The 14856-nt window shown below is 42.5% G+C and overlaps 1 protein-coding gene across 3 annotated transcripts in view; it reads left to right on the top strand.

The window, feature by feature from the left end:
* Positions 1-14856, top strand: part of NBAS (NBAS subunit of NRZ tethering complex) — a 415971-nt gene that overhangs the window by 66852 nt on the left and 334263 nt on the right. For all 3 annotated transcript variants that reach the window (XM_072143606.1, XM_072143607.1, XM_072143605.1), the window contains exons 13-16: positions 163-226; positions 3113-3306; positions 11285-11542; positions 12365-12490. In XM_072143606.1, coding sequence (XP_071999707.1) covers positions 163-226; positions 3113-3306; positions 11285-11542; positions 12365-12490 — 642 coding nt within the window. The remainder of the gene's footprint in view (positions 1-162; positions 227-3112; positions 3307-11284; positions 11543-12364; positions 12491-14856) is intronic.

The following is a 14856-nucleotide window of genomic DNA, read 5'->3' as shown; positions in this document are numbered from 1 at the left end:
GTCGGGCGCTCCTCGGGCTTCTCTTCCTTGACAATCCTGATCACATCTGTTGCAGATTGAGTCTTCCTCACTGAGATAATAGACAATGACTCCACTGAATGTCCACGTTGCAGCCATCATTGTCTGCCTGCCTTCATTTCACTCTCCTTTCTCCCGTTTTAGCCGGAGTATGATGAGATCAATCCTGATTGGAAGAGCTCAGTGGAGAAAAGGAAAAAGATGAAAGGTAAATTACAATTTTAAGTACTTTTGGCTTCTTCTAGAATGGCCGTCATGATGTTGTATTGACCCCAGAGAAAATTGGATCCTTTGAAGGTGGTGACACTTTTATATGGGCTTTTTCCTATGCCTAAAAGACATTCAAGAGCAGATGATTAACTGTGATCTATGACTATATTCTCACATCTCCAAGTAATCATCCGCATTAGGGAGAATCCACACCGGGCAGGACTTTATGCACAACTGTCTGCAATGGAAATTTCAGGAACCGTGCAAGTTTCTGAGTAGGTTCAAATTGTGAAATGAATAAATCGGCACTTTAAAGGAAATCTACCATCAAAATCCATTGTGATAAACCAGGGACATTACTCATAGATCCAGGCACCAGGACTTTGGTAATCGTCTTATATTTGTTATCCAAGGCCTCCTTTCTTCTAATATCAACTTTTAAAATTATGCAAATTGTAACCAGCGCTCCTCCATGCTATAGCTTCACAGGCTATGACACTGTACTGGAGCACGGCTAATGCACAGTGTAACAGCCTCTGACGGTAGAGCATGCAGCGACTCTGTTAACAACCGTCGGAGCTGGCTCATTAGCATAATTTTGACATTTGATTTCTGAGGCAAGGTGGCCACAGATGACAAGTGTAAGAGGATTACCAGAGTCGCGGTGCCTGGATCTAGGAGTAAGTGTTCTTAGTTTATCATACTTTCTTTTGATGGTAGATTTCCTTTAAATGATGCTTTATGTTTGAACGCTACATTATTGTCCCAGGGGAGCTTCCTGGGTCATAGAACTGGAACTGAATCTGGGTCTAGATCTGGTGCAGTTTTAAATTTTAAGCACACTTAATCTTTCAACTGGCCTTGCCTAAATCAGTGGTACATTGTGTGAATATAAAGAGTTAAAGGGGTTGTCCAACTTCAGAAAAATAATTGATATTGTTTGTAATATGAAAAGTTATACAATTTTCCAATATACTATTTGTATCGATTCCACAGTTTTCTAGATCTCTGCTTGCTGTTATTCTACAAGAAGCTTCATTGTTTACTTCCTGTGAATAAACACTGGTCCCTGGTCATGTGATGTCACACAGGTGCATGGCTCGTTATATCCCTGGTCATGTGATGTCACACAGGTGCACGGCTCGTTATTTCACACATAGTTTTCAATGCTGTGTGATATAACAAGCCGTGCTCCTGTGTGATAAAATATGACCAGGGAAATAATTAGCCGTGCGCCTGTGTGACATCACATGACCAGAGATATAAAGAGCCGCGCACATGTGTGACATCAACTGACCAGGGATATAAAGAGCCACGCACCTGTGTGACATCACATGACCAGGGTTATAACGAGCCGTGCACCTGTGTGACATCACATGACCAGGGATATACTGAACTGTGCACCTGTGTGACATCACGTGACCAGGGTTATAACAAGCCGTGCACCTGTGTGACATCACGTGACCAGGGATATAACGAGCCGTGCACCTGTGTGACATCACGTGACCAGGGTTATAACAAGCCGTGCACCTGTGTGACATCACGTGACCAGGGTTATAACGAGCCGTGCACCTGTGTGACATCACGTGACCAGGGATATAACGAGCCGTGTACCTGTGTGACATCACGTGACCAGGGTTATAACAAGCCGTGCACCTGTGTGACATCACGTGACCAGGGATATACCGAACTGTGCACCTGTGTGGCATCATATCACAAGGGATATTATGAGCTGTGCACCTGTGTGACATCACATCATTAAATTGGTTCGGCCTTACCTGGAATATGATGATCAGTAAAACAAAAATGATAGTAGGGAGGGTCTCAGTTATGAGGAAAGATTAGAACTAGATTTATTTACTCTCGAAAAAGAGACAACTGCGAGGGGAGATGATTATTTTCTATAAATATATGAATGGTCCATACATAAAATATGGTGTAAAGTTGTTCCAGGTTAAATCAGAGCAAAAGATGAGGGGGCACTGTCTCCCTCTAGAGAAAACAAAGTTTAATCGGCAGAAGCGACAGGGCTACTTTACTGTGAGAATGTAATCTGTGGAATAGCCGTGCTCAGGCTCTGGTCACAGCAGGGACAGCAGAGAGCTTCAACGATGGTCTAGACGCCTTTTTACATTTAAATAACACTGACGGTTACGTGATAATATAGAATTTTTCCTTAAATCCCTTCCCCATCCAATCCCTTCCCTTGCTTGGTTAAACTTGACGGACCATATAAACTGATACTATAACCAGGGACCGGTGTTTACCGACAATGAAGCTTCCTGTTGAATGAAGGCAGAGATGTAGAGATCTAGATTAGTGGAGAAAGGTGTTTATTTTATGGATATGTTATATGGGATTCTTATTTCCTTTTGTTGATTTGAGGAATGTCTGTTGGAAATGATTGATCATGTCAATCAATCATAATCGTGCTGTTAGTCATCCCTGACTAGATAATTCTTCGCTGTGTAGCAATCTAAGAATGTGATAACATACTTGCATTCCATGTAGCCAGACTGTTATTGTATTTTTTGTTTATCATTATTTTTCCATGGTATTTGATTTCTTAATTTAGAATGACTAATAACAGACATTTGGGGGAAAAGTTCTGATGTTCTTTCAGTTCAACTTCAGCTTTCCTTCATCCGTAGTCCTTTTATCCAGAGAAAATCCTAAAGTTGCAGATTATGAAATCTTTCAGAAGTCTGAGTTATGTCGAAGGCTGAGAACTGGAATTAATTGGGCGCTGACCGAGTCCTTACAAGCCAGACAACGCACGCCCATCCCTTATTCCAAGTCACCCGTTGTTATCATTTGCATGGCTTTTTTATGGCACTTACTGTGTCCTCTAATGTTTTCTTTGATGTCCTCTGTCTGTGTCTAGATAAAGAATCCTATTATCCGCTGATTGATGTAAATTGGTGGGCGGACAATGCTGTGATTTTGGCTCGCTGCTCCGGCGCTTTGACCGTGTCCTCTGTGAATACACTAAAGAACCTGCTGGGGAAATCCTGTGAATGGTTTGAACCCTCTCCGCAGGTGACTGCCACTCATGACGGAGGCTTCCTCAGCTTGGAGGTAATATTTTAAGTGTATTTTTAAGCTGTTGCATCAGTATATTTTTGTTGATTTGAATGAAAGACACATTCAACAAACTTAAAGGGAACCAATCAGTTAAACTAACTCACACCAACTAAACATCTCTATGAAAACAGCAGTACAACTATCCCTATGTTGTTCCTCTCGATGCATCCATACAAGTTCATGTTCTTCCATCTCATCCGCGCCTTTCCTTATTGAAAGCTTCTCTTCAGGAATGAGAGAGACACTTATTGTTTCACTGGCTGAAGAAAATTCCTTAGGGAGTGGGGATGAGCGACTTGATTTCTCTTCAACGAGTTAGCATCTCTCAACTTGCTTATTCCCCTCCTTCCGGCATTCTCTTCAGCGAGTCACACAGCCATCATCTCTATCAGGAAGCTGGAGGTGTGACTGAGTTAGGAGAAAATGAACAAGTCAGAGGTCATTTGCATAGACGGTGAATCAGGTTTACGAATGGAACTTTACAGGCATGACGATGAACAATATAAGGATAGTTGTACTGTTGCATAATAGCAGTTTCCCAGATTATTTTTATTTAGTGTGGTTTAGGCCCCTTACGACTGTATGCTATGCCTGGGCCAGAACCCGTATGTATCATGCGGCTTGACCTGTGGTGAAAGATAGAGCTTACTCTGTCTTTTTTCAGGCCACGTGTGTGCTCACCGTACCGTCCCATGCACAATGCACTTTTATAGTGGCCATATGCTAGCCGCCATTCGTACATATATACTTTAAAATGGCTTTCCGATCCCAGAACAAAGGATATGTGGAGGATTGACATTGGCACCCCCTACCTATTAGGGGCTTTATACTACAAAGCTGATGCCTCCATCTATTAGAAAGTGGCTGCCCCTATCCACTGAAGGCGACACTGCCTTTGATTAAGTAGGAATAGCCACTACACCACGGGCAGAGCCGTCAGCTCTCAGCTCCTTCCTTTGTAGTCTGTTGAGGCAGAAAGCTGATTATTGTAGTAGGCAGTAAGGGTTAATCTCCCCCAATCTCCTCTGTACGCTGCTAACCTGGACCTATATTTTACCTTTTGTTAATGTTGTTAGCCTTGGCAGGAATATAAAAAAAAATAATTTAAATTTCAGTTTTGTAGCTTCTCCAAGTGTCTGGGGGGATGTCCTCACACTGCTGTGCTCTTATATCTCAGAATACTGATCCTCCCTACTGCTCAAATTAACATATATCTAGCAGGCTTTTAGTCTGCTAGTTGATTACACAGAATTTCGATAAAGTTGATACCAAACTCTGGCTGTAAAGAGCCAAGAGCACAGTAGTGTGAGGACACATTTCAAGTGCACTTCGAGAAGCTGAAATCCTATAATATGATTTTCGCACGTGAAGCTAGAGTCCTGGAATATATTCCACATGGATGTATTCCACATCCCTGCTGCTATTAAATGGGCAATCCCACTCTGGCAAATTAAAGTTGTATACCAGTGATTTTCAACATGGTCGGGTGTGCCGCGGGGGAAAGTTCCCCAAACTATGGTGCCCCCTGTGTTTTGTTTCCCAGAGAAATGTAAAATGAGAAATACTATAGTTATGAGGCTGGAGTACTACAAGTACCAGCTCATATGCTGGGTATACGAGCTGGCACTTGTACTCTGGTCTCATGTCCATAGTACTTCTCATTGTACCCCTTTATTTTGCAGTATATGAGCCACATAATAATCAGCACCATATACTAAAAACAGGGAGAAACTGAGAACTGTTGAGGAAGAGCTTCGTGTGTGTCTTTCCACCACTCCTGCCAGGATATCCCTTTTGTGTTTATTGAAACAGGCCCAGGTTTCACAATGAGTGAGTAAAATAAATTTAGAATCTATATTATTAACTATATGTATAATATGACTGTTTTAGTGTCATTTTGTGCTATTTTGGTTGGTGGTGTGCCCCAGGATTTTCTAAGTATAAAAAGTGTGCCGCGGCTCAAAAAAGGTTGAAAATCACTGTTGTATACAACTTTCCCATCTACTTTCTGTATCAATTCCTCATGGTTTTCTAGATCTCTGCTTCCTGTCCTGCTACAGAAAGCTACTATGTTACTTCCAGTGGGCAGCAATCTGACCATGGTCACACAGGTGCACGGCTCGTTATATCACAGAAGGGAATCAGAGCTGTGTGCCGTGCACCTGTGTGACACTGGTCAGATCTCTGTCCACTGGAGGTAAGCAATGGAGCTTTCTATAGCAGAGCAGCAAGCAGAGATCTAGAAAACTGTGAGGAATTGATACAGAAAGTATATTGAAAATTTGTATAACTTTTCATTCAATAGCCATTACTTGTTGAAATGGGATAATCCCTTTAACTAAACACAAAGGTCTGGTCACACAGGTCTCCGCTACACTAGGTTTGCACAGTCTGCTGACAGATTCCCTTTAAGACTAAGTAGCTACAGCGTATTTCTTATTACAGCAATAGGGAGGGGTGGTTGTCACTCTAAACACTGTGCTTATTCTTATTTTAAGCTTTCCATTACTGGACGCCCGGGTTATAGAAAAATATAGAGTATAAGAGAAAGTGTAGGGTGTACAGCATAGCCGCAGATATCCATGGAGGTAGCGATGAGCAGCTCAAGCGTCAGGAATCCAGACTATTTAGCAGATCCTGCGGAGACATTGCACATAATTCCTGTAAGTTTCTCCGTGAGTTGCACTCTAACCCCCGAGCGCTGCTTGAGGAAATGGAAAGTAAATTGTTTTAGCAGTCAGTCATCTTAATAACCTAATAACGCGGCTCGCAGTCTTTACCGGGCTTAAGCGTATTAGAATTATTTGTGTCTGCATTTGGAAGAATCTTTCATTTATTTTTCTTTATATCTTAATACTTGATTGTACCCTGGGGAGAACTCCCGAACAATGGAAAGTCTTCCGCATCAGTCGCTAGGCCTCATTTTCCAACGCATCGGCTCCGATAGCACTTTCTGGCATTACCACGTGTCCGATTTTTCTAATTCTGTCGCAAAGAATGGAGACTGAACTCCTCTATATTGTTAGCCGCCCTCTTCCTCAAGTTCCTAAATACAAAGTAGACAAATCAAAAAGACACAACATTTGTGTTGTGACCGCTAATTAAAGGAGTTGTGGCAAGTTTGCATTTAATTAAGTCTAATAATCTGATTGGTTGGTGTCCCACCGATAACGAGAATTGCAGTATAGTTTTCACTGATTGATGGAGCGGCAGGTGAAGCGTGCGACTTGCCGCTTCACACAATACAATACTAATTGTTTAGTGTAGAAAATTGCCAGCTTTTTGCAGTACTACCATTAAAGGGGTTGACAACTTCATATTATGTTTTTTGTAATGCATGTGTAAGTGTGTGCGGGCATGATTTTAGGTAATTTACCAATATACATCTATTTAAGGGCCGTTGCACACTTGCAAGGACCAGGTTGAATAGGGCAGCTAAAAGGGACTTGCGGTCTCCTTGTAAGTAGATAGAGTATATATATATCTATATATATATATATATATATATATATATATATATATATATATATATATATATATATATATATATATATATATATATATATATATATATATATATCCTTATATCCTTCCTGGCAAAACTATTCCTAGAAATAAAATGTGGAAAAAAAAAGTTAGTTCTATAATGATAATTCCCGAATCCTCCTGTGAACCATCCTGGAATCAGATATTCGTCTGCATTTCTCATCTGGCTTATGGTTCTGTGATCTACAGATCTGTAGATAAGAGCAGTTAAAAAGAACCTGTCTCTAATTTTAAAGAGGTTTGTCCATGGAGGAAAGTTCTCAAATGTTAATCCCCTAGAGATCATTTAAAACCCCTTACTTTAAAATCATACTCAGTTGTATTGCTGTTTTAGCTCCTATTGCTCAGTGGTGGTCAGTGTAAGATTTCAGAGTGTGAGCGGGCACTAGCTGAGCAGACACTTCATGATCCCTCTGTGCTATGAGATGTTGTGTGCTGACAATGTGCTTAGATTATCTGGCTGCAGGTTTGAATACACTTTCATTTAGCTTCTACACATTCTATTGAGACAGATCAGAGATGAGAAATATGAGATCCATGAGATAAATATAACACACAATGACCCTCTCGGCTCTGCTAACTCACCTAATCAATAGAACACAGTCAGCTCTTCTATAAAGACTTTATCTAGTCTGTAGGTAGTGGAATAAGCCTCTGCACACTGCTGCTTGCCGGCAAGAAGTACTGTTGTCTGAGCTGGTCTTATAATGCAGGGGATGGGGCAGAGAACACTGCAGTGTGCAGACAAGAGAAGCTATTCATGAGAAGAATCTGACCAAAGTCAGAAGATTTATGGTCGTATCCAAGGTCAACCAAAATTGTATACAGCTAGATTGATAGAGACTTGTTTGAATTATATCTGTGAAATGCTGTATGCTGTGAAACAGAGAATGTGCTATTTTGTTACCCTGAGTATATGTAAGAAACTACATGGGAATTCCTAAAGAAGGGGGAAATGAGGGAGCTGATTTCTCTTCTGTAAGTTACACACTGCCAACATTTCATCTCTCTCATCTCCCTCATTCACTATTTCCTGAATCTTGAGGGGAACTGGCAGTGTAAGGGGGCAGTTAGAGGTGGGTAGCCTCACTGCATTCTCCAGCTCCCTCACCTCCTTGACTGGATCTTTAATAACAGAGGGCATCAATAAAAGTCATTTTAAGAAATCTAAAATGCTCTCTGTGTGGTAGAGAGTACATGCCAACCTAAATCTTTATTCAAATGTTGGTAAAATAGGACCCCCCTTTTTTTGGGTCAGTTTTGGTCCCAACATTCAACCCCCATTTCGACAATACTCCTTTCCTGTAGGATTTGTACGACCATTAAATTCCCGGTATGTTCATCTTCATGCTGCAATTGGGGATTTAAAGCAAACCTGTCACCAGGATCCACAGGTTCAAATAGCCTATGCTATGCTGATTTTACAAATGCCTTTGTCAGCATTTTGAATAATTTCAGTACTTTGTTTCACATTACCTGACTCAATGCCAGCAGCGTTTGGGGGAAGGGGGAGGAAGCTGCAACTACTTTTGTCTGTCATCTTGTGCAGTCTTTCTGTCCTCCACACTCATCCAGCTCCCTCCACCCTTCCCTCTTCCTGTCATGTGGATTGAGCAGGCAGGGGAGCTTCCTGGAGTAATGTGATATAATTTTTTTATAAAGTAGTGTCAGTATTTGGAAAGGAGAATTAGGCATAGGCTATTGAAACCTGTCACCAGCGAAAAATGACATTCCTTTTCACAGGTCCATTTTACCTCTTCCTCATCATGTATAATATTTTGTATATCCTACAATATATAATTTGCCTCCTTTCTGTACAGCTGTAGCATGTCTTAAACTGGACAAATTAAAACCTCTCTAGTCTGGGCAGTAACAAGACATGTACAGCACAAAACAGAAAGCCGTCGTGCTGACATGTTCCACACCGCGTACCTAATCATAGCCCTATGATCAGCTCCAGCGGTGGGTCCGTCATTAGGCACACAGTGGGAGCCTTGTCATCCTGCTCTTCTAGTGCATGTCACTTTGTCTTTTTATGACAGTATTGATCTGAATATATTGATTAGGTAACGATTCTTTGTTGTCAATTTTCTCTCTCTATAACCCCCTGCTACTGTCCTTCAGTAATATCGTGGCAATCTGCGGGAGCCTTTTATAGATCTAGTTGCTTTTCAGATCTCCCCCCACGGTTGCATGCATTTACCACTTCTGTAGCTTAATTCTTGTGCATATTATCGATTACAGTTGCATTAAGAAAAAAGTGTTGTAGGTTTTACAGGTAATTTATAACGGACAGATTGTTGCTGTGAGAAAAATAGCTGTGGAAATAAAGAGAATAAAGTTACATGTGTGTGTGGGTTTGTCAACCCCCAGCTCTTGCTTTATAAATGGAATGAGGGTCTGTAAGGGTAGAAGCTGAGCCTCATGGTGATAAATGATGTAAGGAACATCTTCTCTGCTGTAATCTAATGTAAGGAGTCCCTTCTTCCCCACTGCTATATGATGTAACCAGTTCCTTCTTCCCCGCTGTTATATGGTGTAAGGAATCCTTTCTTCTTTGCTATTATATGATGTAAGTAGTCCCGACCTTCCCGGTGTTATATGATCTAACACATTCCTTCATCCCTGCTGTTATATGATGTAATGAAGTCCTTCTTCCCCTCTTTAATATGATGTAATGAGTTTCTCCTTCCCAGCAGTTATATGCTGTAAAAAGCTCCTTCATCCCTGCTGTTATATGATGTAAGGCGTCCCTTCTTCCCCACCGTTGTATGATGTAACAAGTTCCTTCTTCCCCACCGTTGTATGATGTAACAAGTTCCTTCTTCCCCACCGTTGTATGATGTAACAAGTTCCTTCTTCCCCACCGTTGTATGATGTAACAAGTTCCTTCTTTACCAGCTATTATATATTGTAATGAGTCTTCTCCCCCCCCCTTTTATGACATAAGAAATGCTTTCTTCCTTGCTGTTATATGAGTAGACCCTTCTTCCCCGCAGTTATATGATGTAACAAGTTCCTTCTTTCCTTCTTTTATATGTAGTAATGAGTTCGTTCTCCCACCCCCCCCCCAGCGTTTCACATGTATCATTAACGCTGCGTCTAGTTTTAAAAAGATGGGTTTTGTCATTAAATCTCATGAGAGATTCCCATATACTTTGTCTCTTGCTTTTTTGGATAAAAATCCATAGCTCTGATGTAGCTAAAATCAATTTTAAACTAGTAGTCAAGAGGTGTGTGCTATGTAGCCAAGTCACTGTGGCTCTACCAACATCTCCTTCAGCTCCCTTTAGCAGAGTCAAGCAATGTGTACCGCAGCTCCCTCATTCCCCCCTCACTCAGGAATTCTCTTCAGCCGAGTCAACCAATGTCTTACTTGACTCCTTTATTCCTCCCTCCCTCATTTCTGATGCAGGGGGACAGTTGGAGTTGAGGGAGATATTGCTTGGCTCTGATGAAGAGAATTCCTGAGGGAGAGGGGAACAAGGAAGCTAAGGGAGACATTGGCTGAGTCTGACAATGACAGAGTCTCCTGACAAGCCACCTTTGAATAAGAGATTTTTACTAAATCCGAGCTATGGATTTTTATTCAAAAATAAAAAGCATTTGGCACAGTGTGAAGACTTCTGTGGGAACTTGTTCTTAGGTTTAATGATGAAAACCTGATAAAAGACTCCCTTTAAGTTTAGCTGCTGGGTTAAGGTGAGTGTTGAGGTTAGCTTGCCTAGATCCCATGCAGTGCAAGGTGACCCATATTGACCCCATAAAAGGTCAATTTACACTGTAGGGTTACTGTATGTATTTTACAATGTAAAGGTAGAAACCACCAAGTGCAGCCATAATGGTATGAAAAATAACCTGCTGTAGAATATTTTTGGCAGTGATCGTAATGTGTTGGGGTAAATGAGGGAGTTGGGCACATACATTTGTTAAAGGTGCTTTACCAATGAGATATTTCACCAATTGTATTGCTGTATAAATGGAATTTTTTATACTTTTTGTATTCTTGTACTTTTTATCCACTTAGGACTTTTGTCTGTACTGTGGAAGTTATTGCAGTGTTTGTTTTGTTCCTTGTCTGGTACATGGAGGACAGGTATGGGAATAATTGTGGCAGGCACAAAAGACCTTTGCTATGAATCAGAAATGAGGGATTAGACACATGATCTTTTGTGAAGCAGTGGGAAAGCTGTCACTTGCTCACTGAGCGATGTAGTCGCTTGGCGTAAAAGAAGACATGACTTTCTGCCTGGGCGAGTACAGAAAAATAAAAAAAAGTTTGATCAGATGGCAACGTTTTAGACAGAATTTAGTTTTATGAAAAGAAAGTGTCAGGATGATTATATGAAGCCTGAACTGGTGCAGAAATGATCGAAATAGAAATTTTAATTTTTCCTTTATTTTTTTTTTTTTTTTTTTTTTTTAGTGTGAAGTGAAACTTGCTGCAAAACGTTCCCGCTTGGAGAGCAGATCTGGTGAGGACGAGTATGGAGACCAGGACTCTGACTTTGATGATGAGATGTCGGCCAAAGACAGATACTTGTCTTATATAAAGCAAGGCTTGTACTTTGCCACCGAAATGGAACGCTTTGCTCCTCCTCGTAAACGTCCTCGAACCATTACAAAAACCTACAGACTGGTTAGTTTGAGGTCTACGACACCGGAGGAACTCTACCAGAGGAAGGTAGGAGGGGTTCTGTGAAGCACTTAGTGGGGGAAAGGAAAAAGGAACCTGTGATTGGTGGTGGGTGTTTGTTCCTGGGCCGGTCCAGTCCGGCAATTGGTGGTGGTGCGTGGGGTTTGTGTGCATTTTCCATTCTTACAATTAATAATTAATGCAGGTGTTCTGTTCTCATGAATGGTTGGGACTGGGGGTGTTCTGTTCTCATGAATGGGTGGGACTGGGGGTGTTCTGTTCTCATGAATGGTTGGGACTGGGGGTGTTCTGTTCTCATGAATGGGTGGGACTGGGGGTGTTCTGTTCTCATGAATGGGTGGGACTGGGGGTGTTCTGTTCTCATGAATGGGTGGGACTGGGGGTGTTCTGTTCTCATGAATGGGTGGGACAGGGGGTGTTCTGTTCTCATGAATGTGTGGGACTGGGGGTGTTCTGTTCTCTCGATTTGGAAGGGGAGGTAAGGTCTGGCAATTGGTAGTGGTGGGTGGGGATTCTGTTCTCGCTATCGGGGTGTGTGGTGGGTTTCTGTTCTTGCAATTTATGCGGGTAGTCTGTTCCCGCTATTGCTGGGGGTATCGGTTCTGTTCTTGTGATTGGTGGGGCATCCGTTCTAGTGATTGGTAGGTCTGTTGTCTGTTCTCGTGACTTGTAGACGATCATTTCTCATGATCGTTGGTGTTGTTGTCTGCTCTTGTGATCGGCGGGGGCCATACATTATTTTTGCCTATAAACTCTACAAGCATCAGCTGTTATATAGAGAAGCATTTTATATTCTTTTTCTGTTGAATAATTAGAATAAAATATTAAATAATGTTATTTTTGATGCAGATCGATAATGAAGAATATGGAGAGGCTTTATCCTTGGCGCATGCATATGGACTGGACACTGACCTGGTGTATCAGAGGCAGTGGAGGAAATCAGCCGTTAACGTTGCTACAATCCAGGACTACTTGGTAAGTTCCTCTAATATACAGTGTTTGTTTTTTTTCTTATAGGCTGGGCATACCTTGGGCAGGGAGCTGGAAGGCTAAATACTTGGAGTAAATGGAGAATTGAAGCGGCACTCACCTGAGTAACTCTTCAACACTTTAATGGGTGCACGGACAGTACAGGACGCCGACATGCGGCTAGTCAACGGGCCATTTCGGCCTTCAAAGCGCTTACTCTAGCCTCTGACCCTATATACTGGTGCTTAATGGTTACATAGTGGGGGCAGGGTTTGCAGGATATATACTATGGCTAAATGGCTATAAAGTGGGGGCAGGGTCTGCAGGCTATATACTGGGGCTGAATGGTTATATAGAGGGGGCAGGGGCTGCAGGCTATATACTGGGGCTGAATGGTTATATAGTGGGGGAAAGGTCTGCAGGCTATATACTGGGTCTGAATGGCTATATAGTGGGGGCAAGGTCTGCAGGCTATATACTGGGTTCTGAATGGCTATATAGTGGGGGCAAGGTCTGCAGGCTATATACTGGGGCTGAATGGATATGTAGTGGAGGCAGGTGCTGCAGGCTATATACTGGGTCTGAATGGCTATATAGTGGAAGCAGGGACTGCAGGCTATATACTGGGGCTGCATGGCTATATAGTGGAGGCATGGGTTGCGGGCTATATACTGGGGCTGAATGGCTATATAGTGGGAGCAGGGGTTGCAGGCTATATACTGGGGCTGAATTGTTATAAACAGTGGTCAGGGGCTGTTGGCTATATATACTGGGGCTGAATGGATATGTAGTGGAGGCAAGTGCTGCAGGCTATATACTGGGGCTGAATTGCTATATAGTGGAAGCAGGGACTGCAGGCTATATACTGGGGCTACATGGCTATATAGTGGAGGCATGGGTTGCGGGCTATATACTGGGGATGAATGGCTATATAGTGGGAGTAGGGGCTGCAGGCTATACTGGGGCTGAATTGTTATAAACAGTGGTCAGGGGCTGCTGGCTATATACTGGGCTCAGGGGCTGCTGGCTGTAGGCTAGGGGGAAGCGGCTGTCAGGCTAAATACTAGAGGGAAAGGGCTAGCTGGCTGTATACTGGACCCTGGTGCTAGCTGGCTGTATACTGGGGGACAGGGAGCTGGCTATATACTGGGGGACAGGGGGCTGGCAATATACTGGGAGCAGGGACTAGCTGGCTATATACTTGGGGCATGGGTGGGCTGGTTGTATAGCTGTGGCCAGTTGCTAGGAGCCTCAGTTTGGGGGGTTTGGCCATCAATCCGTTTTTATGTCCGGCTGAACAAGAACTCGACTGTCAGTCCACTCCTTTTCATTCACATGCGTCAGTGTTCCCACTACAAAATCTAAATAATCTTTTGCATTCCCATTGTCTGGTTTTTAATGCTCTACAATCAGTACATGGACGGATGATGTTCTGTACCATTTTTGTGCAGCCAATTCCTTGTATAAGCGCCATCAAATCATTATCCTCGGCTGACGTACATGTCTGCACCGACCGAAGTTTCACACAATAAGTACCGTAAATGTATAAATCCTGATGAAGATCCCTAATCACATCTGATTACATCAAAGCCTCTCCATTAATTCATTAGCTTTCTTGTGAATCTCATTACAATTATATGGAAGCAGTGGTTTTGAGGCCTGCATATTTTCTTTTTGTTCTGTTATACATTGGGTACAGAAAGAATTCAGGCCCTTTAAGTGTTTTTTTTTCCTACTACTTCTTAATGTACACTCTGCTCCCATCTTGACACAAAAATAGAAATGTAGGTATTTTTGCTAATTTTTGTAACAAAAAGTACTGATAATGTTGAGTAGAAGCAGCTTTGGAGCTGGTACAGCCAGGAGTCTTCTTGGGAAGATGGAGCACACCCCCCCCTGGATTTGGGGATCACTGTCTCTTCCTTGCAGATCCTCTCCAGGTCCCTCAGGTTGGATGGTGAATGTTGGTGAAAGCCATTTTCTAGTCTCTCCAGAGATGCTCCATTTGGGTTTAGGTCCGGGCTCTGGATGGGCCGGTCAGGAATGGTCACAGAGATGTTCTGAAACCTCTGCTGTGTTATTTTAGCTGTGTGCTTAGGGTCGGTGTCGTGTTGGAAGGTGAACCTTCAGCCCAGTCTGAGGCCCAGAACACTTTGGAAGAGGTTATCATCCAGGATATCTCTGTACTTGGCCGCATTCATCTTTCCTTTAATTTTTAAATAGTGGTCCTGTCCCTGGCCCATAGCCTGATGCTACAACCACCATGTGACTGCTGAGATTGTATTTGACAGGTGATAAACTGCACCCGGTTTTCTCCATACAAACCGCTTGGAAATAACACTAAAAAGTTAAGATTCTCTGGTCTGATGAAG

This window comes from Engystomops pustulosus, chromosome 3 (genome assembly GCF_040894005.1).
Source record: "Engystomops pustulosus chromosome 3, aEngPut4.maternal, whole genome shotgun sequence".
Lineage (NCBI taxonomy): Eukaryota > Metazoa > Chordata > Amphibia > Anura > Leptodactylidae > Engystomops > Engystomops pustulosus.
The sequence above is the reverse complement of the archived record's forward strand: the minus strand, read 5'-3'. Positions and strand labels throughout refer to the sequence as shown.